This window comes from Photinus pyralis, unplaced genomic scaffold, assembly GCF_008802855.1.
Source record: "Photinus pyralis isolate 1611_PpyrPB1 unplaced genomic scaffold, Ppyr1.3 Ppyr1.4_LG6, whole genome shotgun sequence".
NCBI classification, from domain to species: Eukaryota; Metazoa; Arthropoda; class Insecta; order Coleoptera; family Lampyridae; genus Photinus; species Photinus pyralis.
In genome coordinates this window covers 29,287,316-29,311,760 of record NW_022170663.1, presented here as the reverse complement: position 1 = coordinate 29,311,760, position 24,445 = coordinate 29,287,316, and the positions used below count along the sequence as shown (strand labels likewise).

General features: G+C 34.2%; 6 protein-coding genes across 7 annotated transcripts in view; 2 read left to right on the top strand and 4 right to left on the bottom strand.

Moving 5' to 3' along the window:
• The window catches only part of LOC116173578 (serine protease inhibitor 3/4-like), a 36,831-nt gene extending 30,385 nt beyond the window's left edge, over positions 1 to 6,446 (top strand). The window contains exon 4 of one of the 2 annotated variants that reach the window (XM_031491167.1): positions 6,210 to 6,446. In XM_031491167.1, the coding sequence (XP_031347027.1) occupies positions 6,210 to 6,367 (158 nt within the window). In that variant the 3' untranslated portion in view covers positions 6,368 to 6,446. Of the gene's footprint in view, positions 1 to 5,273; positions 5,569 to 6,209 lie in introns of those variants that run through there. The other variant, XM_031491174.1, reaches the window with a different exon arrangement.
• Positions 1 to 24,445, bottom strand: part of LOC116173569 — a 222,877-nt gene that overhangs the window by 33,933 nt on the left and 164,499 nt on the right. The gene's annotated exons all lie outside the window — the stretch shown is intronic.
• On the top strand, positions 7,068 to 8,799 carry LOC116174578 (KRAB-A domain-containing protein 2-like). The gene is made up of 2 exons (XM_031492516.1): positions 7,068 to 8,452; positions 8,571 to 8,799. The coding sequence occupies exons 1-2, from the start codon at positions 7,068 to 7,070 to the stop codon at positions 8,797 to 8,799; spliced, it is 1,614 nt and encodes a 537-aa protein (XP_031348376.1).
• The window catches only part of LOC116173573 (longitudinals lacking protein, isoforms A/B/D/L), a 291,506-nt gene continuing 276,899 nt past the window's right edge, over positions 9,839 to 24,445 (bottom strand). Inside the window, exon 5 of the mRNA XM_031491133.1 lies at positions 9,839 to 10,068. Coding sequence (XP_031346993.1) covers positions 9,854 to 10,068 — 215 coding nt within the window. The 3' untranslated portion in view covers positions 9,839 to 9,853. The remainder of the gene's footprint in view (positions 10,069 to 24,445) is intronic.
• Positions 15,262 to 16,225, bottom strand: LOC116173593. Its single transcript, XM_031491212.1, has 2 exons — positions 15,956 to 16,225; positions 15,262 to 15,902 (listed from the first exon to the last, which is right to left on the bottom strand). Exons 1-2 carry the CDS (start codon positions 16,130 to 16,132, stop codon positions 15,552 to 15,554), a joined length of 528 nt encoding a protein of 175 aa, XP_031347072.1. The 5' UTR covers positions 16,133 to 16,225; the 3' UTR covers positions 15,262 to 15,551.
• Positions 17,075 to 22,220, bottom strand: LOC116173596 (probable transcription repressor protein RGM1). The gene is made up of 3 exons (XM_031491214.1): positions 22,102 to 22,220; positions 20,670 to 20,913; positions 17,075 to 17,185 (listed from the first exon to the last, which is right to left on the bottom strand). Exons 1-3 carry the CDS (start codon positions 22,154 to 22,156, stop codon positions 17,176 to 17,178), a joined length of 309 nt encoding a protein of 102 aa, XP_031347074.1. The 5' UTR covers positions 22,157 to 22,220; the 3' UTR covers positions 17,075 to 17,175.

Below are 24,445 nucleotides of genomic sequence, written 5' to 3'. Positions count from 1 at the left end.
AGATTGGGCGACTAGTTCAAAAGTTACAGCCCTTTGAATTTTCTTTCGAAATTGGATTCTAGTCTATAACTTTTGATTCAGAAGTCTGATCGAAAAAGTACGAATTATTTTGGATTCTACGCACCAAAATTAATAAGAAAAAGTGTTTTCCGGAAAAATTTTGGTGCAGTCGATTTTTGGTAAAAAAGGAAGGTTGTACACTGCCTTTTTTTGAGGCCAGAAAAAAAAATTGTCTCAGATCGACCCGGAAAAAAAATGTTCTTATAGAATGTGGCCTATAGAATCCATAATTTCAAACAGTTCCAAGATTGGGCTACTAGTTCAAAAGTTACAGCCCGTTGAATTTTCTTTCGAAATTGGTTTCTGGTCTATAACTTTTGATTCAGAAGTCTGATCGAAAAAATAACGAATAAAATTAGAAATAAGTAATTCGATGGCATTTTTGGGTTATACGTTATACCCCTTTTGCCGCGGAATATCGCCGTGAGATTTACGGAAAATATGGTTCTGTAATTGTTCGTTATGAAAGTAACGGATTTTTTATCGTATAATGTAGCAAAAGGCGATAAAAGAATGAAGGCATGGTAGCAAACGTACAGTTGCCAAATGACCGTGTCGCAATGTAAACGTAAAATACCACAATTTCGATTGACAAGTAACGTGAAAACAAAAAGACCCTTTTCAGTAAAGGTTTTTGGTTTTATTTTTTAAATAACGCACAACTCTCCCTCAAGAACCTGGGCATATTTTGTGAAATATACTGATCAGTCTAACATAAGCACGTAATTCCAACGTTAATGCGGTTTAAAAGGATTTTTTTGTTAATACATTCGCAATACCACAGATGAAATTTTTGGGTATTTTATCTGTGGCAATACAATATTTCCCAAAAACCCCAAACTAAAGGCTTCATAGATGTTGCAAAATACCTGCTGTAGTATATTCATTATGAAATATTGTTGTCTAATTTGTTTGCACGATTAAACTGCAGTAACTACACAATCTAACAACACACTTCTAAATAATGAAAGGATACAACCACAAAATAAAAGCAAGTCAATTTGGGGTAGTTAGATGCTTAATGCGGGTCACTCTGTAATAGGGCGCAAGCCGCAAGCCTGTTGAGAGCTCAGAACAAGAGAGGGATAATAAATAAGAAAATACAACACTTACCTAGAAATACGAGTACATATCCACGTTCTGGTGCTTTGCTGCTTATATGTTTGTAAATTAAATTGTAATACCAATTAACAAGCTTTATGTTTATGGAATACAACTCTTCCATTTTTTTAAACATCATACCTATGTACTTGATATTTTTACACAAAGTTTGTACGGAACGCTTAAGTTCAACATTCTATTCCTACAATTTTCACCAAAATTTGTGTAGGGAACAATTTTGGTCTTGGAGTTTTCACAAGCCATTTGTTGCCTTCGTTAAATCTTGGCAACAGTGCTGATAGTCCCACTATGTCTTAGCAATAACGATACAGGCATCAATGGGACCCTATAAAAATGGTTGCAAGGGAGGCTCTGCCACTATTAACAACGATCTATTCTTTGTCTTTTGACACGTTTAGAAACTGACATTTTTACCAGTTTTTCAGTTGTTTCTTTGGGAATATGTGTGAATGAGCAATTTACTTCAGCATTGTTGAATTCCTCCGTCTGTGACCTAGTCATGGCCAAATGTTTAAAGAACGCTTTATACCAACTCGCTTGCTGGTGCCAAAGAGTAAGTAACTAATAATATTCTTTGCTGGTGCCCTAATGATTTCATAATTTGACCCACGTTCAGTTATGCATTTATTTTTAAACGTGACCCCTTATAAAGTCCACACGCTCTGCACATGTTTCTCGCCGGTACTCAAGTTCGATGTTAAACCCCAAGCGAGACCCCAAGTATCTAGTGTGTCCAGATTAGCAGTACTTATGGAACGTTGTTGCGCAATGAATCGAATAAGAAGTGAAAGGATTGTATTTTGAGCTCACCATCAGTGTCTCTTGTTCTTGCTCTTGCTCTTCAAGCGCGCAATGAGGATTTACGTTACGTAGGTACCTACTGTTTTGTGGAACCACAATACTGAAATGTATTCTTTAGTATTTGTAATTTGCTAGCTTTCTAATTTTTTTACAGCTTTTCAAAAACTTCATATTTACTTCAACTATTTTTAGCAATGGTTGCTTGCCGTGCTATGCCTATGCCTCGACAAAAGATTACGTTTAATGTTGATCATTCGTTTGTTATACTTCTTAAAACGCTGTCGGATGATGTGCATCACGTTTTATTTTATGGCCGAATTGCGTCGCCTAATGTTTGAACGTTTGTTATATTTATAATGCTTAAGCTATAATGTGGCACCTATTTACACAAATGTATTGTGATTTTTTGAATTCATGGTACCTATTTGTAACATTTTAAGAAGCACGTATTTCTAATATCTAATTAAAAGTGATTTCTTATTCTGTGTTTTGGAATAAATCTGGCATTTTTGATCTATAAATCAGCTTATACCCTCTACTCTATCTAGTGCGCTTGGTTTTGTTTTACTTACTCCAAAAAACATTCCATCTACTCTTGTGACAGGAAGCTAAACAATGAATTTTCTTGCCTCCTCTTTTTTTCTTCTCTAACAACAAATTAATGAAAGGTCGGTTTACATCCCACTTGACAAGCAATGTTAAAAAAACGTTTGGTACGTTAAACGAATGTTGCATTTTGAAACAACTCAATTAAACAAAACATCAACGTTATACCAACGATACTTGAATGGCTTTTCTTTCTAAACCGTGGATACGACGTTTTTGTAATGTTAAAAATTGTAACCTTTTGGACTTGCGTCGCTGGAACGGGACATTATTACGTTAAAATAACATTCAGAAGGCTAACGTTATACCAATATTACTTTGACAACGTTTTTATGCAAAACCTTGTTGCGATGTCATTATAATGTTAAGTAATGTGATGTTATTAGCGTATGTTGACGGAACCATACATAACTACGTTAGTTCAACTTTTAAAAGCTTAACATTACAACAACGACATTTTGGTACTGTTAAGTTGCACAGTTACAGTAACGTTCTTGTAATATTAAAAATGTGCCTTTGGGCATTGCGCAACGAAAAAATAGCTGGTCGGTGACTCATCACTCGGTTTAGCTTCATTTGCAGTTTAACATGTTTGTTGAATGTTGGTTTTCTGTGAATTGAGTGATGTGATTCAAAATAAGTGGAGGATAGTTTGAATTAAGTGCTTAAAAATTGTGGAGTTTTTTGGGTTAGACATTGGCGATTGTGGTTTTTTTCATCAAGGATGAACGACAACGACTTCAACAAATAAGCTGAATAAGCAATCCATTTACCTACGGCGATTTTTACGTGTTGGATTTCTCTTTGTATTTTCTACTTTGTACGCTCATCTTTTTATTTTAAATCAAACAGTTCTACCAGGATAAAAGTAAGTAAAAGACGTAAATTATTTTATGGATGTATAACCTTACTTTTATAGAATCTTCCACAATGTCTTTTTCACCAAAACATGACGCGTTCGTCTTAAAGGAACATTATCGAAGTGCAAGTCTACAGGATGGAACATGGACGTATTCCATTCAGTCCTGTCGCCAGCAATTCTATCAAGAATTTCCTGATATCCAACGTTTTCCTACAAGGTATTTTCCATTTACAAATACTCCATGATGCCGAACAACAGTTTTACGATGATCGATTAATTAGCAGAGGACTGTGGTCACCACGTTCTCCAGAACTAAGCCCGTTAGATTTTTTTTTTTGATTTTGAAATACAATATTTTTCGAAATCGTCTGCCCATCACTGAGGAACTTCAAAAAGCAATTGAAGAGGAACTAATGAACATTACACCAGTAATGTTAGAATGAGTTTTCGATGATATGAAAATATGTGTGTAACTGTGCATTCTTTATAATGGTGGGACATTTTTAACAATTTTGTGAAGTGATTGATGTGAATGAAATAATTTTTTATACATTAAATTTCTGGTAAAAAATTATTTGAATTATTTTGAATTTGAATTTTTTTACATTGTGCACTTTAGTATCAAAGTTCAAAAATGTTTATTAAAGTACACAATCTGTGGCAATACTAAATTACGTTTATGTCATCCTTGTACGTTGACGGCCGGTATTATAAAGCCAGACTTAACTTTGTTGTCAGCTAACGGTGTTGTTAAGACATTCCTTAACAACACTGTTAGCTTACAACATAGTAAATATGACTTTAATAATACCGACCGTCAATGTATAAGGATGATATAAACGTAATTTAGTATTGTTTAATAAACATCTTTGTACCACGTTTATACAACATAAGAGAGTTACATCGCATTGGCGTTTGTTTCAAACGTTCAATTAACGTTAAATGCTGATGTTATAAAGTGTTATATGATGTAACGTTTGCTAAACGTAGGTATTTAGACGTTACAGAGAAACGTTCTTGAAGGCGGACATTAGCAGTCGCGGTGACGTTAATAGTAAGTTAATAACGTTTATTAAACGCTAATGTTGCACAATTTTGTCAAGTGGGATACAGCCTAGAGTTATGTATGTTTCGTGTTAAAGATATATGTAGATTTGTACCTTGTTTCCCATGAACTTATTCTTACATTACATCCACCATTTCCTCGTTCAAAATAACGAATAAAATTAGAAATAAGTTCCTTACTTTTTCTTGGTAAATCCGAATGCATTTTTGGGTTATACGTTATACCCCTTTTGCCGCAGAATATCGCAGTGAGATTTACGGAAAATACGCTTCTGTAATTGTTCGTTATGAAACTAACGGATTTTTTTATCGTATAATGTAGCAAAAGGCGATAAAAGCAAACGCACAGTTGCCAAATTTGACCGTGTCGCAATGTAAACGTAAACTACCACAATTTCGGTAGACAGGAAACCTGAAAACAAAAAGACCCTTTTCAGTAAAGGTTTTTGGTTTTATTTTTTAGATAACGCCACAAATAATTCCACCGTTAATGTGGTTTAAAATGATTTTTTTGATTTTGTCCTGACCAAAATGGCGAGACCGAAATGTTCTGCCCCGACTAAGAAATGAAAGGATTGTATTTCGAGCTGCCCACCAATTTCTCTTGCTTCTTCAAACGCGCAATGAGGGCTTACGTTACGTACTGTTTTATTTATTATCACAATACTAAAATGTATTCTTTAATCTTTGCAATTGCTAGCTTTCTAATTTTTTCACAGCTTTTCAAACATTTCATATTTACTTCAACTATTTTTAGCGATGGTTATGCTTGGGCGCTGTTCAAGACCTAGGCCTCGACAAAAGATTACGTTTAATGTTGATCATTCGTTTGTTATACTTCTTAAAACACGGTCGGAAGATGTGCATCACGTTTTATTTTATGGCCGAATTGCATCGCCTAATGTTTGAACTTTTGTACCTACTTATATAAATGCTAAGCTATAATTGGCACCTATTTACACAAATGTATTGTGATTTTTTGAATTCATTGTATTTGTAACATTTTAAGAAGCATGTATTTTGTAATATCCAATTAACAGTTATTTCCTGTTGAGTGTTTTTTTAATATAAACCGTGGTTTTAGCATTTTTGGTCTATAAATCAGATCTGGTTATATTAGCCATACTCTTTTTCTAGTAGACTTGGTTTCAAGTACTCCACTCTGGTGATCCGTTCTGTGCTCTTTTCGTTTTTTTCTACCACTACCTTCTTAAAATGAGTCGAGTACAGAGTTATGTCTAGTGTGAAAGGTATCGATTAGTAGGTACATGGTTTCACATGATCATGTTTTTACAATTATATTCTTAGTCATATGTCTGTGCATCAAACAGATCGAACTTGAGATATCAGGGAACCGCCAACTGATAACTGCACCAATTTCACTATTTGGCTTTAATGTATAAGTGGAACTACCTATCTTTATTCAACAGAAGTAGATTCTTGTTAGGAGCCGTAACTGTATAGCAAAAGTGAATTAATTTTGGAAATAAGATATAGCAGCCAAACGTGTCTAATTGTCAATTTTTTACATTCTTAAAATTATGGAAGGTAGTTATACACGAGCAATACAGTAGGTACTAGCTCGTAACAGAATTAGAGAAGAGTGTGAATGGTTTAAATACTTATTAGGTACTTATGTTCTTCTTCTTTTTTTATAGGGTAGCAAAAGTTAAAAACCTTTTTTTCATTTTAGGAGTTGTTATAAGCGCCAACCGCTGTGCAATTATACGTCTAAAATGTGCATTTCGGGCGGACCACCCTTTTCTCTTGTTTCTTCAATGTAAATTTGAAAATTTAAGAGTTACGATTTTTTCGGGACAAATTGCAGCGCCTACAAATGCCATTAGCTAAAACATTTCGCAAGAAAAAGATGCTATGTCTATAAAATTTCTCACTGTGAATAAAAATATATACCTATACTTACCTATGATTGTGTTTTTTCCTTCTCGCAACCTGAATCTATTAATTTTTAGTGCATTTTCTTACATAAACTTATTTTAATTTTATAAAGTCAATGCACAAAGCTTGTTGAAACGTTGAGTTCTGTAGCTATAGTTGTAATAGTTGTATGTGTTACCGGACAAACCCGATTTTAGGACAAACTAGTTTGGACTAGGATGATCTAGATTTTCCTGAGCGCCCTAGGATAAACTAGTTTGGCCTTATTGATTACAGGCTGAACTGGTTTCGCCTAACAGCGTTAGGATAAATCAGATTGGCCTGGTTGAATTGTTAGGCCGAACTAGTTTCGCCGGGTAGTGAACGGATAAACTAGATTCGCAGTGTTCAAGGCCAGGCCAAACCCAAGCAGCCCGAAGGGGAGGGTTGCAAGTCTCGACGTGCTCGTCGCATTACATTGTTTGTTCCTCCCTCTCACTTGCTCAGTCAGTATCCGGGGTATGTAGAGTGCGAATCTGAGTGCGTCTTAGTTGTTATTTGGTTGTTCGTTGTGCGTTGCACCGTGCTTTGGAGTGTGTCGTGTGTGAATATTATTGTTATTGAGCTGAAAGTGTGGTAGGTACCAGTAACGTTTACTTTAGTAGGTGAGACTATGGAGGAAGATTCTGTTAATGGTGGGCATAGCCAGAAAGAATGGAGAGAAAGGTTCATGACTACAGTTTTACAAAGCGAAAACGATAAATCAACACATTTCAACGTATTGACAAAAGATAAGTACCAACAACTTATAAATGAAGTCGAAACTGCTGCAAACACAGATAAGAAGACCCCGTTGCAGCAGAGACGCCTGAAACGATTTAGTGTAATTGACATTGGAGGGGTAAAAAAATTAGTGGCAGCCCGTGAGAGAAACGAAAACATCAAGTACTATCTGACGGTCGATGAACTGTACGATGTTATCGATGCTGCTCACGTGGCAGTTGGTCACGGTGGCCGTGATAGAAAGCTTGCCGAAACGTCAAAGAAATATGCCAATATTACGAAGGAAGAAATACAGCTTTATCTGTCAATGTGCAAAGTATGTCACATGAAAAAAAACAAAAAGAAACAAGGTTTGGTCTCAAAACCAATTTTACATTCGGAAATGAATAGTAGGTGCCAAGTTGATCTTATCGATTTTCAGACTCAACCAGATGACAAATTTAAGTTTATAATGGTTTACCAAGATCACTTAACAAAATTTGTTTTGCTTCGTCCATTGCAAAGCAAAAGAGCTGAAGAAGTTGCCTACCAACTGAATGACATTTTTTTAACTTTAGGAGCCCCGTGTATTCTACAGTCTGACAATGGAAGGGAATTTGTTAATAAAGTTATTTCTGAAGTAACACAGTTGTGGCCAGAGTTGAAGATTGTGCATGGTAAACCGCGGCACAGCCAAAGTCAGGGCTCAGTAGAAAGAGCCAATCAAGACATCGAAAACATGCTTGCATCTTGGATGGCTGATAACAAGACAACAAAGTGGTCGGAGGGGTTACGGTATGTACAATTCATGAAAAACAGAGCTTTCCATTCTGGTATTAAACAATCTCCTTATAAAGCTATGTTTGGTATGGATCCTAGAGTCGGACTCTCTACTTCATCTCTGCCCTCTGAAATTTTCAAAGATATAAATGATGAGGAAGATCTGACAAAGGTTATAAACAATAACCTAACACCTGCAAGTGAAACAGCTGATGATATCTTAATGGAAGAAGATGAAAATATGGTTCAGGCTCATACCTCAACTGACAATCAAATAAAACATTCAAGAAAAACCGCTGCTGAAGGTCTAAGAAAGCAAGCAAAAAAAATGAAATCCCACAGTGATAAGTCACATCCACCAGCCAATATTGGAGATAACGTCATGATACCCATTCCCGATGTGGACAAGTCTAAAGTTGACCTAAGGAATATCATTGGCGTTGTTATTGATATCACTGATGAGGGGCTGTACAAAGTTGGAACGAAACATGGAATTCTTCAAACACTATATTGCAGGTAGACATACGTTTAATTTATTTATTCAATGATTTTTTTATTTAAATCAGCCTAAATATAAGTCTTACAAATGTTAAAAGTTTGTTTATCAAGAATACAATTTTCGGATTTTTTTCAGAACCCAGTTTGACGTGAGCGCCCAAAGATTCATTACTGAAAATGATGTGAATATGGAGAGTGAGATTTCTTTAAGAACAGCAGCAACAAAACATTCCATTGGTAGCGGTCAAGGATTTCTAAAATGTTCTTGTACAACAAGCTGCAAAACAAATAGGTGCCTTTGCAAAAAGAAAAATGTACTCTGCAATTCTAAATGTCACTCCAGTTTGTCATGTAACAATAAGTAATCAATAAACACGTTTAGTTTTGTTCCTGAGGATTCGAGATGTGAATTATTCATTACCCTTTTAAACTTTGTATGAAACTCTAGTATTACTTTGAACCCCCACACCCCGGCTGCTTGGGTTTGGCCTGATCTTGAACCCGGCAAAACTAGTTTATCCGTACGCTACCTGGCCAAACTAGTTCAGCCTAACAATTCAACCAGGCTAATCTGATTTATCCTAACGCTGTTAGGCGAAACCAGTTCAGCCTGTAATCAATAAGGCTAAACTAGTTGATCCTAGGGCGCTCAGGAAAAACTAGATCATCCTAGTCCAAACTAGTTTGTCCTAAAATCGGGTTTGTCCGGTAACATATATATATTTTAAAATTAAACCATGAATTCAAACGTTTACAATGAGCACCTTGCACATTACATAATTTTCGTAATGTTTACATTTATTTGTAATTTAATAAAAATATGCTGCGTAGGTAAATAAGATCACAATGGTAATCATAACACCTATCGCCCAGATTAAAAAAAAAGTACCTATGCATTTTTCGGATTGCCCTGACGTTCATGGTAACGTACATTAAACCATGCGGTCTACATTCTAGAAGGAATTTTACAAAATTACTAACTTGCACTATAGAAATTACTAAAGTCACTTTAACTGGAATGTTTCACCAATTCAAACAAAAATGACTGTATACATGTTTATATAATGGATCTTTGATCGTCAACAAAAGGTAATCGGTATAAAATGAAACCAATGAAGATACGCATCAAGTTACCATACATCATGGATTGTACGCTAGCGACTGAAATAGAACACTGCGTCCTTGTCCGCTTCTTAGAACATACGTGATCAAAGATCCATTATACAAACTGTATGTGTAAATCTGATTGTTTTAGTCTCTTACTCCATTCTTATTTGATAATACCTTTTACATTACTGGGTCACACGATGGCTTGCAATTCCTTACATTTTTTACAAGATACTGAGAACAAAAAAACACACACATGCCTTATCGTCCCCTTGAACGTTGCAAACTACTTACCTGTTCTGATTTTAGCAGTTATTCCATTTCGTTTTTGATTACAGGAAATCCGTGTTTTATATGGCACCTCACGTGTACGTTTAAGTTATCTTTGCGTTTACACTTATAGTTACAACCTTTAATGGCACAAATAAAAGCTGGTTCTTTTCCGCATTCATACCGTTGATGGCGTGTCAGAGAATGAGAGTACTTATAATTTCTTCCGCAGTCGGCACAGTGGTATAGAATTAAACCTACAAAACGTTTAATATTAGAATCACATTGTCAAAGACTTTTTGGAACACATCTTTACACTATGTTAAATCGAAGATCCAAACTAAATAAACTAATTCCAAAAGTCTAAATTTTCTAATTCAAATAACAAATGACAATTACCACTCTATCTTATCCAAAAGACCGATATACGTTATTTTAGGAACGCTTGTAGTTTGTGCATTTTATCATTTTGGCACATCTGGTGAATTCAACTAAACGAAACCTAAAAAACATCTTCTACAATATTATAATGGTCCGAACGTCTTTGTAAAAAAAACCACCTAGTATTTGAGCAACATATATTTGAATCGTTCACAAATTTAAGCTGTGTAACATTATACAATGTTTCTTCAAAGTATCCTTTCTCTTGCACTTATAGACACAGAAAGGACATTGGAATTGAGGCTTCTTTCCACATTCATACTTGACATGTCTCGATAAATTATAACTTTGATTGTACGCTTTTCCACAACTGTCACACCGATGCGAAGCGATTTTGAAATATTGCTCGGGAGCAGCTACAAGCAATGATAGCATATTACACAAACAGGATTATTATCTATCAAAAGATGGTATCTAGGCGCACAGCTTTTGATACAAAAATTAAAATAGTACTACTTCATCTTCAAATTTTCAGCTTTACTTAAATTGTATAAAACATTAAAAGATTAGCGTTATTTCTTAAAAATAAAACTCCCCACATATAGCGGTCCAAGGTATGGTATTTAGCCTTTAGTATTTTTGTTCGAATCTCGGGTAATTTTTTTCATCTTGATTGTTGAAAATGTTGACCGAACATGCATAAAATTCGTTTCTTCGGTACTGGATGAATGGGATGCATAAATAACGACATCTGATAATTAAAGTTATACCCGAACGTAATAATTGCAAATAAGTTAGTAAATGTGTTATGAATTTTAAAAGCCGTTTGGATATATTTAAATTCGCTGGTGGAAGGTGATAATAGCAAAATTGTTTTCTTTGAATGATGGTGGTAATTTGTAAAGTAGGTATATTGTTTTAAGCGCATTGTACACTTATTTATTTAGGAAAATTAATTGCGTTTACACAGCAGTAATGATGACAACAATTTACGGGTGGATAATGAAGATGATTTATAAAAACCAGACGAAATATAATTTTCGCGGAATCAAATAGTAATAATCGTCTATACAATATGAATTCTGGCACTTTTACTATTTAAATTCTTCAGAAGAATATGAATGTTTATTGCGCATATGCTGTATCAAATTACTTCTTAGATGTGATTTTTTACCGCAAATATCGCAGATTTGTAGAGGATCTTTTTGACATTCGTACCTCAGGTGCCGTAGCAAAGAACTTCTCAGTTTGTATACCTTGTTACATGTTAAGCAAGTGGCAGCACTTGCAGGTGTCCTAAGCGGTGTTCCTAAAATTATTCAAATTAAGCATCTTCGACGACATAATAAAAAAACGAATGCTTAATATTAATAAAAGCATTTTTAAATATTTCATTGGTCATGGTTTACTATGCGTGCAATTATGCACAAACGTAGAACGCAAAATCAGTAGGCCTGTAAATATCGGTTCATAAATACTAATGATGTAATATAGTCTGTAAAATGAGTAAGTTTCGATTTCGGATTAGAGCTTAATTAACGCATGCCATCAGTTTATATATCTTTGCTGTTCTAACACATAATAATTGTGGTAGAAGGCAAGTGGGTAGCCAGTTTTGTCACCGCCGGTGGTGAACTAAGAGGACCGCTCTACGTTAAAGGAATTTTAAATGGAAATAAATGCACCGAAAAGACATACCAATAGGTAAGTTCTTCTTAGTTCACCACCCGCGGTGACAAAACTGGCTACCCACTTGCCTTCTACCACAATTATTATGTGATAGAACAGCAAAGATATATAAACTGATGGCGTGCGTTAATTAAGCGCTAATCCGAAATCGAAACTTACTCATTTTACAGACTATAGTCACCGTCACTGTGCCGTAGGTTGAAACTGACATACGCCACAGGGCTCTGTTAGTACTCAGACTCACCACCAGCTTCCAAGTTACAGTTTTCAGGTTGTGAGGCTCACTCTAACGGTAGTAACAGGCATCCACAAAGATGGATCCAAGCTCCCTTTGCCAGAATATGAACACACACTTACACACACCCTCTCTCACCCTCTCTCTCACACACAAAATGACCAAATATCAAAAATTGGGAAGGAAATGAGGGCCGGAAATGCCATTTGTAATGTGTAAACGAGGTCGGGAGGGAGTGAAGAAGTATAAATTTCTGTAAACCACAAAGCTACAGGACAATTTTATTCCTTTCTTAATATAGATATTTGCACAAGTCACAACTCTGACAATTCATATCCTTTCTTCGTATAATAAGGAGGTCGCACTCTTAATTCAAAATGTCAACTGTATGAGTTTTGACTTACAACAATTGAATCATTTCTTTGTTAATGCATTTATTTTGGTCAGATTGTTGCGTCACCAAGCCCCAAACTAATATGTTGTAGTTTTCTTCAGAATAATCTCTTCATTAGCGTTTCATGAACTGTATCCTCAAAAAAACACACAGAATAAGCACATTAGTCGTATAGGTGTGAGCAATCATTACCACGGTAGAATGTTTTCTCTTATTCACTCGTACAATATATTTAATCAAACCTGATAGTTAAAATCGGCTACTTGTAAACATATTACATATGTATGTTCTCCACTTATTGGCACCTTAAGTAGACATAATAACAGAAACAGTAGTAAAACAAGCATTACTAAATAACATTTCGAGTCACAGCTAAAAAAATGTTTGTAAACAAAATTACTTACTGCATGCTTACTAAGTTACATTTTTGACATGATCAATATGTCTACACCGCATATGATTGTCAAGGGTTGCCCGTCGTTTTGCCTTATAGGGGCAATATATACATGCATATTGCGCTTCAATGCCGCATTCATATCTTTGATGTAGCAGTAAACTTTTCTTCCACTTATAATTTCTGTTACACTGCTCACAGGTATAAATCAGTTGCTCCATATTTATTCCTAAAAAGATAATTTTGAACAAATTGACAACAGAAGTTAAGAAATTTAGTTCCTGCGGCCCAGGAAAACGGAAATTATGAAATAATTCTTTTAACACCTATCGGTAAGAAAGTGTAACATAACATAAATAAGCAACAATTTGCTATACTAAATTATTCGCATCGTTTATTGATGTTTAACGAATCCACCATTTCAGAATGTTGTTAAAGATTAACAGAAGACTATAACTTGCATGTCTTCTTCGACCTTTTTCGAAACGTCTCTTTAGACACACTACAACTTGAATTGCAGTGCTCTAACTTTTTTGCAATGTTTTGAAACCGCAGTTGATTATTTCAGTATTCGGTAAACGTAATTTTTCTGAAGCTACTTTAGAAACAAAGTTTCGTCTTTAAAAAGGGTGAAAAATGTGATTTTCTTCTCTAGCGAGGAAAGTAAAAAACAACTGCTGCGTTAATCTCAATAATGACATTTAAAATTGAACCATACCCCGTATCTACTCGTAGATTGCTATGCGTCAAACTTCAGTATTGCATACGATAATTTTTCAATTTTGATTGTAGTTTCAGAAACAAATATGTGTAAAACTTGAGAAGAAAGTCCACTTTCTTCTCCAGTTGTACAAATAACTATTTCACAACTTAAAAGAACTCGATGAAAGACTCAATATCTTAGCAATATAAGAAATAGAAGCTAAAATGTACGACCGGACCCGACAAACCAGGAGCTTGCAATACCTTCTAGAATGCCTTTGTTTAGTCCCCTACCAACCCTCCTTGTCCATCAACCCGACAAAAACGGAGCTAGTTCTCTTCACAAGAAAAAGAAAGGTAGAGGGTATTCGAGCTCCCCTGCTCCCTCATTTCCAATGTCTCCAATGGTTGCAAGGATTGCGAAATCTGTGACTTGTTTAAATACTTCATTAAAATTTTACTTGAAATAGAAAATTTTAAGACGTTAATACATAATAACAATAATACCTACGAACTTAAACAGTTCTTATTATTACAATTTGAACAAAACTTGTTTTGAAGAAATATTAATTTTGATACCCCCTAGTTACCATTTCAGTAGAGGATTAGAATTCACCCTCTACACTATAATATAGCTAACCTACAAAACTATTGGATACTATTGTAAGTAAAACACTGATTAATAATGTAATAGTGTAAATAGAAATTTAATCAAAGCACGAGAAATAACACATACAACGAAAATGAGTCTCTCTTCGTGTGCAACTCAACAAGACACTTAATTGACATTCATGCGCGCACACACCACTTCCTTCCTCAAACGCGTCAACTTCAAATTATAACAGATACCTACCTACCACTAGTTTACTTACATATGAATTTAAACTAACATTTGGATCAAGAAATCCATATTTTTTAATTTATATATCATTTAGAAGTTCTACATTTCGCCAGACGAGATCGTTGATATACTTATAGGATACCACACAAACACGGAGGGCCCGGTATTCCTGGATATAAATCCTATGATGCGTTTTGCGGTTATCCAAATAACCCTCCTAAGGTTGTTGCTATTGCAAATATTGTTTTATTGCAGCTACGAAGGCATTAAAGTACTAAATATAACGCATATTTTATTTTATGTCTTACTAACATATAATAGCACATTTTATATCTGTGATACGCGGGCATAAAGTACCACTTTATGCCCTAGGGCATTAAGTATCACCATAGTAACTCATTTATACTTAATGACAAAACAGAAACGTCAATTATTAAATGTCAATACCTATTAACTGTCACAAGTGCGAGCCGTAGGGCTCTCCGTGCGAAAGATTCCTTACAGATAAAATACATGTCACTTCTTAAAGAAAAACGCAACAATGGAACAAACTTTATTAACATTTCATAAATACGTCCTGAAAAATAGCAGTATTTATTTTTTTTCATTAATATTAAAGGTGCAATTACTGAAAGATCCCGAAAAGATAGCATTGCCACCGTTTACACTTACTGGTGAATTAGTATTTGCCAGATGATTTGACGCTGTACTAATATTTAGCGATTCTCCCGCAATTAGCTTAGCTACCTTGTTCTTGCTTGTTAAACTGTCTTCAATATACCCTTCTACTACAGTTGTACTCTTCCATCCCTCATGTCTCTTTAGTGTGGTCATGCTAGCACCGGCATCCGCGAGTAACGTAGCAGAAGTTCTACGCATGCAATGACCCGTATAACTTTCAGGATTCTTTAAGCCTAAGTAACTTGCAATTGTAGAGGGGATTTTCCCAAACGTGTTCTTCCCAACAGGTTGAGCAATGCAAAGCCCTTTCCTGTAGCCTAAAAACAACCGCTTCAAGTTGCAGTGCTGCGGACGCAGTGCTAAATACTTTTTTACGGTTTGGATGGCTTCCATTTCCGTCTCATTAATAATGGAAAATATTCGCTACTTATCAGTTTTTGTTTGAGGAATTGTAACCACAATAACTTCACCTCTATCTTCTACATCACTAATAAGCATGTCGCATAGTTCTTGCCTTCTGCATCCGCCGTAGATCCCAAATATTAGTGCCACTTTCACTAATAAATATTCGTGGTTAGGTGCTTGCCGCAAAAACTTTAAAATATCCTCGCGCGTTAATACGCTTGATTTCTTGGACACGTGACCTTTGGAGACGTTTTTTAAAAATTGCGTCAATTTTGCATAATTTCCAATATTAACATTTTTGTTCAAAAGCAGCGTTTTTTTAATCATAGAAAATTTAGTCCATAAAGACGTTGGTTGAAACACTTCAGACTATAACACACAGCCATTAAACAAATCAAAAGAAATGAAAATACTAAACTCACCAATTCCTGAAAGTGCGCTAAGAGTACTACTTCATTAATAATTCCTGTACCGTTGTTGGCTAACCATTTAACAAACTTTGAGTATTCCAGATTATATAAACTTTTAGACTTATGTGGAATTAATTGGTCCGCTGCAAGATTGGCCTTATTTTGAATACTTTCTGGAACTTCATCCATGATGAATTGAGTAAACGTTTGACGTTTGGATGGTTTCAATAGTAACTATAGTTTCAATCACATTAACAAATTCGAACCACTCATACTTGATCAAACATAATGAATTGTTTTGTAAACGAATATTTACTTTGACGAAAGAAACTATTTTGTATGTACCACGGGCATAAACTGATGATTATACTCTCGGGCGACTAAAAAGCTCTCGGGCCTATCGGCCCTCGAGCTTTTTAACTCATCGCCCTCGAGGATATAAACATCAGCTTTATGCCCTTAATACATAAATAACTAATTCATCAAAATAATTTTTTTACAACTGTTTTTACATATATGTATGTATTGTGTGCAACAGTGTCGACCTCAGTTGGAAAACTGTATATTTTATACAGAGACCTGCTGTCTCTGATTTTATACACCAAATAAGTTTTGTTGATAAAGCAAAAACGACTTTCCGCCGCTTCTTGTTGCTCTTTGAATGAATAAAATGAAGTCATAATTGGTTTTCTTATAAAGACATTGTTGTTCCATTACAATCGGCGAAAAAGAACCGACTACGGTTTTCATCAGAAAAATCCTAAGAAAAATTAGAAACATTACAATACATTGCGTTATTGCGTTATTAATAACAAAATCATGGACATGATTTTAAAAAAAACAACAAAATGCATTAAATTACCCTTCTAAAACTTCTTTTCCATTTAATTGTCTTTATAGTGTCGGAGATTTTATTTTGTTCTATTTTAAATACAAAAAAACCTCACCACGCTCTAGTCAAGTGATTTAGCAAGAAACATGGCTAATTAAAAAATGATGCATTGATTTTACGACATTTTATTACAGACAGTTTTTAACAGAAATAATGTGATTGATGTTTAACACTGATATGTACTTTCAAATTTCCTTTCTGTTTGAATGATCGCTTGCAATAGACACACACAAACGTTCCTTGCTTATTGCAACACTCAAATCTAATGTGTCGACGTAAATTAGGTCTATGTTTGTAGGATTTTCCACAGTCAGGACAACCATGTCTTTGTGAAGATTCATCAATTGTACCTAAAAGAAAACTATAGTCGTACTGCTGGTTATAACTAGCTTCATAATGTTACGCTATGAAGATAACGAAAAAGTCGAGAAAGGTACCGCTCTAGAACATCTGTTTTGCTGGTTCAAATTCGTGTTTTATTGTTCGACGATTACAAATCAAATCATACATTTCACATTCTCTTTCCACAAAATAAAATAAATTGAACTGCGCAAGGCAAGGGAAAACCAAATAAATTTAAAGTTTTGTACAACATCCTTACCGCCATTGTAACCCTTGTTATTTGTGGATACTAAAAAAGGACAGAAGTCAACAATTATTTACTTAGGATATACAGAGTGGCCCAACGAGAAGTATACAGAAGGCTTTTAGGGTATTAAATTTAGAAATTTCGAAAAATCCTCGAACACGTCAATTTTGTATTCGAGGGGGACAACTTTTGGAATACAAATCACGAACCCAAGTCTTCACCTCTCTACGTAGGGAGCTTAACCCCTAAAATTGTTCATACTTTAACAATATCGCAAGTGTTATAGTTGATAACCCACCGCTAACCTCGCCGCTAACTAACATTGACCCTCTTACCTATTGTGATAGTTCATCTGCTCGTGATAATTGCAAGTTTAAATTCACCAACGTTTCCCAAATAAATGTTCGAGAGGTCATAAATACGTTAAAGTGCAAGTGCAAACTTTATCAAAAGAAACGTCCGCCTATTGGTTAGACCTATCACAGTAATTATCATCTCCATAATTAATTCTGGTAGTTTTCCGGATACGCTGAAATCTGCTGTTATTATTCCAATACCCAAGAAAGGTAATAAGAATGACATCAGCGCGTACAGGCCTATATCCATTCTTCCCATATTCTCGAAAATATGCGAAAGAATTTTAAATCAACAAATAATGTCTTATTTGGAAGCTAGTAATTTACTTCATGATAAACAGTTTGGCTTTCGTAAAGGTAGAGGTACCTCGAATGCGATCATTGAATTTACGAGGAGCACGCTCAAGGCATTTGAAAATGGATTCCACACTGTGGCAACGTTCATAGACATGTCTAAAAGCATTCGACTGTGTTAATCACGAAATTTTAATAAGAAAACTAAGACTTGTTTATAACTTCGACTCGAATAGCTGTTCCATAATATCATCGTACCTAAGTGGAAGATCCCAGTGTGTCCTTTTTAATAATGTGGTCTCGCATAAGCTTACTCATTGCTTAACATGCTTGATATACAAGCTATTAATAAGTACAAGAACGACCGTGGTTTAGTCAATACTCAATGAAATCATAGACTTCCCTGCGGATTTGTTGTGTAATGTGTACGAAATTTTAGTTCTAGGTAATTTGTTTATCTTAGTTGGTATTTAAGTTGGTAATTCCCCTTTTTCTAGTGTAATTTTCAAATTTTCACATAACCTGTCATAAAAAAAACACCACGTTGTTAGACGTTTCTTCCTGTTAAGCTGTGGTCCGCTTTGGGGCCTCCCTTTTAATTTAATTATGTTATAAAAAGGATTGTTTGTTGTCCTTCAGACACAGGGACTGCGGAGGTGCATCGGCATTAAACTGAATTTATCTGGACCCCTAACAAACTAAATTGGACTTTTTTTCACATTTACGTTTTAGGTTTCAAGCTAGTCAAATCCATTGTTATTGTTACAGATTCGGAGAAATTCAGTATAATGGCGACCTAGCTTACAATAGTTTGATTTTAATATTTCAATTTGGCACCATTCACGCAAAAGCTACTGAGACATACACGAGATGGCGCGTCATTTTTACATGAATACACTTAATCTATGAGGTTTCCGTCTTTGCAGAGGGAGTACCTACATGGACGTTATGAATTGATTTTAGAAATTAAACCAAACGTTTACAGATCCACAAATTTAAAGTTTCCAAATGTCAAGTGTTGTGTTTATCTACGCCGCCAACTTAAAATTTGTCAACATAAAAAGGTGTTGTCAACTTAAGACACTTCTAATGTGTCCTATAGTTTTGGATGATTACTTTTTTCTACAACTGTCAAAAAAAACCTGTCATTTTCTGACGGATTTCGAAACGCGAAGTACTAGATTTTTAAACGGTTAATTAATAAGTAAGGTTGCTATTGACAACGTGCGCGAAATCGTCAACAGTGAAAAATAGTATATTAAGATACAAGTGTATAATCAAGTCTTTAAAGCACGCGCAACGAGTTTAAGGGCACGACGCAAAGCGGAGTGCCTTTAACGTTGCAAGTGCTTTAAAGAACAATTATACACGTGTATCTTATAGTATTTTTTATTATACCTGCAGTATAATTTAAAAATAGGAAATACAATGAAATCATATTGACGTTATACTCGAATACATGTCTAATTAAGTGGGCTGGGTGTTCGTAATTTCACGATTGCCATGGAAATGTCACTTGACGTTTGCTTATAAAAATCATCGTCTTTGTGAATAAAACGATTTCCGTTGAAAAAGATAATACACCGTCCATTAAATCGCTTGTTGTGAAATCTAAACAAACGTTGGTAGGTGTAAAATCCAAATCCAGTAAAGCCTATTATAAGGAATATGAAAAGTTGTTTCCATGGATGAATAGGAAGTTACTTACGAATAAAGTCTTAAATGCATCCATAATGCTGGCATATATGAAGGAAATGTCAAAGGTATTTAAATCTTCTATATTTTGGTGCATTCATTCAAAACTTTAAAGCAATGCTGCGATTAAAAAGTGGAACAGATTTGGAAGCATACCATAAATTACCCGCGTTTGTGAAAGCTTAAACCAAAGGATAGGTACAAGCCAAAGAAATGTTCTGCATTTACAGAAAGCGACCTAAGACGATTTTTTTATTTCACCCAGATGACAGTTTCAAAAGTCATACTTGAAGTATCATTGCTTAGCAACTTTAAAGCACGTGTGTTTTAAAGGCCTTTTTTTCGCACGCATTTGGGTGTTTAAAACGGAGATTGTGATTCAGGTATAATAAAAAAAGTATTACGCGCACGAACAAACTTGTACCTAAACAGCAAATTTAATTAATAATCAGTTCAGTTGCAGAAAAATGTTATATACCTACGACACGATCGTGAAGTTATTTCGCGCATTGAGACTGAAGGTATTTTAACGAGGCGCTCCTATTATATAAATAACTATTTAATCAAATTAAAGCACCGAAATAGAAAAAAATAGTATGAAAAACACGTGTTACAATGCTTTATTGTAATACGTCGCATTGTAACACTTGTCTTTCAATATACTATTACTATGTAATGTAATGTATGTAATGTAATAAAAGCTAGCCTCTCCATACTCTTTAAGTAAATACTTGAATCATATGTATCCGACACAGAGTTAGTAGATGGAGGGTTATTGCTTAAAAAAATAGTTTCCTACGTTTGTTCATAATTATTATTAGATAAACTGTTATTACAAAAACAAATGGTATTAAATCTATAAACTAATTTCTTTCTCAAAAGCTACATAGACAGATTTACCTGTAAGCACTTTTACATGTTTCAATAATCTTTCCATTAACTTCAACACTTTTGCAATGTTTTTTTAAGTGTTCCTTTCGTTTAAATTTGTACAAACAAAAAGAACATTGGAATTTTGGTTCTTTCCCGCATTCAAACTTGATATGCCTACGTAAGTTGCCTTCTCTGTTATAAGACTTATTACAAGATTCGCAATTATAAATTCTTTGCTCGGCCAGATTATCTTCGAGTGGATAGTCAAATCCTAAAAATAGACATATGTAATTATTATGACAACTAAATAGACACAGAATCAACAGTATTCGAAATGGACCATAATATCGATTTTTTCACTTACTCATTGTTACTCCATCGTAAATTTCTGAACCATTTAATCATTTATTATAGCTTACTTTATTTAAATATGGGGATACGAATAGGTACCTATATTAAATAACATAAATTCACACTGTAATGAGTGTCTATGGCGCTACTATATGCTATATGCATTCTATCTTTCATAGTCGCGTTGTAATTAAATAAGAAAACTAAGTTATTTATTTTAGTTTTTATTTTTCATAAAAATAAGTACTATAGTTCAAGGTATGCACCATGCACAATTTTTTTTAAACATCTACCTGGTCGACGGAGTAGATATCACTTTAACTGCATTTACATCTGTCTAATGCTAATCCACTAGAAACTGAAGTTGAATAATATTAATCCAATCCATCGCGCATCGGGTAATTTGAGCTGTTAAATATGCCTGCGGGTTATTGATGACGTAGTCAGCTAATTAATTCCTTAAAAAATATATTTAATTGCAATAGGTTAATATACCTCATATTTCATTAAAGTTCTGAGGAATATTAAGGTGGAAATAAATACATTTTTTCTAAAAAAAAGTATACATTTGATATGCGTCGTGTTGTGCCCATGTTAGGTAGATTACCTACTATGGTTATAGCCTAAAATGTCGCGCTACTTTGCCTCGCTTTGCGCTATGGCCGTTTTACTAAAAAATCCTCTAAAGTTTGCAATCTTTCTACTTCGTTAGTAATTGATTTAATAATGTAAGCTTCACGCTGCTATTAATTAATTAAATATTGCGCCAGCAGAAATCCGATTCGTTTATTTTAGTAAAAGTTGTAATTCTCATCAAACACAAATCTTAAGGTTTTAGCAATTAATTACTCATCTTCACTGTAAACAAATAAATTCGTTTAACATTTAAATGTTAAGATAACACAACAAACAGTACTGTTTGTTTATGTAAATTAATTTGCTCATTAATTATCTCGGTTATGACTTATGAGTAGCAAAATAATCCTTTTTAAGATTTTTAGGAAAAAAGAAAAGAAACAAGTATGTGAATGGTTTTGTCATTTTCTACAGTGTACATAATTCTGATGCCACCCAAATTTAAAATTCAATTTTAAAGTAACCAACTTACTTGATACAGTGATCCTTGGTATGTCAATTAGAACTACTCTTAATATGTGCATCATGTTTATCCATCATGAAATGTATAAATTTCCAATGTCTATCTAAGTTTACCTTCTGCTTAGCTTTGTATGGGCATAGAGTACAGGCAAAGTTTGGTTTACGGTTACACTCGTATAAGAGATGTCGTTTTAAACTACCCTTGTGTTTATATATTTTGTGACATGTATGGCACTTGAAATCCAGGTAGTGTAATTGGATGTAATCTGAAACATAAAATTAATGTTACAACAAAATGTTTGGAAGGGAAACAATACCCTAATATCACAGCTGGTTGAAAAAAGTCAAAGTTTGCCAGGTAAAAGAATACACGTCAGGCCTCTCATTGCAAATGCAAATATATATCTAGATACAATATTATTTTGTCACTTAGAAGGTACCGACAGTTTATAAATGAACAAATACAAAAACAAGTTAATACAAATGACACAGAGTAACATCTGTAGTTGTTGATTGGTGCCGGTGACAGAATCTGGACCGACACCAATCAACAACTACATAATTTCCATACCAAAATCAATAATTTAATTCAAGATCAATTGATATTATTAATTCTCCGATTAAATCTCATAAACAGAGACAACTACGTTCAACGTGCGAAGACGATAACACTTACACAACGTGCAATCACTTATCAATAAAATTGACATACTAGACTTATTTTTAAATAAACACTGTCCAATAATCTTTAGTGTCTGTGAGCATTGGCTGGTTAATAATAATATACACCTCATCAGTTTAAATAACTATAAAGTTGTTAACCACTTCTGTAGACAACAATCTAGGCATCTACTGTAGTAGATGAAAGTGGACCGTTGTAAGAATACGAAATCTGCGGTCTCATACCGAATAATTAACCGACACAGCATCAACCAATTTATTCAATTATGGATGGACTGACGATGATTCCAAACGGGACACGGGAAATGTGAACTCAACAATTTCCTCGATCAATTCCTTTGGTGTGCCAGCATGGCAAGATAAGAAACGCAAAGTCCCATTTTCATCTAATTTACGAAGAAAGTTAGATAACCTCAAACATCTAAATCAAATTAAAAAACACATAAACAATGTGAGTATTGTTTCGATGTTTAAAAATCTACGAAGGGAAACCAATAACCAAATAAAATTGGAAAAACAACATTATTTCGATAGGATCATCTCTCAGTCTCGTAATAAAGCAAGAACATTGTGGAGTCTAGTCAGCGACAAAAAGGCAGGCCATACAGTAATCCTAACGTCTGACGATAATGATGAAGCAATTTCGAACCCTGTTGGTGGTTAGTAACATTTTCGGAAAACACTTTAGCCGCAGCACACTCATGAATAATAAATATTCGGGTACCACCTCTAAAGCAAATACCAATTTACATATTAGTAAATAGATACAGTATAAGTCCGAATTAGCACGTTACAATATAAACGCAAGTACTGCAAAGTAAATAAGATATTTAACATCGACTCGTGTATGGCATTCTTCAATATGTTTATTACAGATGACAGAAAATTACATTAAATAAATTCATAGAATAATAATTTGCTCCAAAACGTTAGAGAAATAATCACTGGATTATTGTGTTATGTTTCCTTATTATGTGCTGTTTTAAATTTCCCTTCTGCTTAGTTTTGTATGAACATATTAAACACTGGAACTGAGGTGGAAGCCCGCATTCATATTTGATGTGCCTACGTAAGTTGCCTTCTCTGTTATAACACTTATTACATGTTTGGCAATTGAAAAATTTTTGTGGGACCGAAGTATCTTCGATTCGGTAGAAAAATCCTAAAAATAAACACAAGTAGTTATAATGACAAGTAAATCTATTTTGTTCAGACAGAAAAAACAAGTACAGTGTTCGATGTGAACCACAATAATAATAAAAATAAAAAAAAATAATTTTTTGACAGAACACAGAAATTTTCAAGAATTATATAATGCAATAGTACGTGTTTTAATCTCTCGGAATTAAGAGCAACTTTAGTCCTTGGTATATACACATTATTTTTGTACTTTGCTAATGAGCTTTAAATATTAAACTACTAACTGTAAAGAAAGATCATTGTTTAATGTAAGGATTAAGGTATCCTGTAATATTAGTTTTTTTACGTGGTTTCATTTTAGATCCTTAAACACTTTAGAAGATAGTTACATCTATTACTTCCAAACAGTTTATGTGAAATTAATTATTAAATTCTGTTTGATATTCCATTGTCCAACATTTGCAAAATAACTGAGAAGTTTAATTAATATTGACCATGTATCTATGTTTATTACATTAGGAAAAAAATTTACA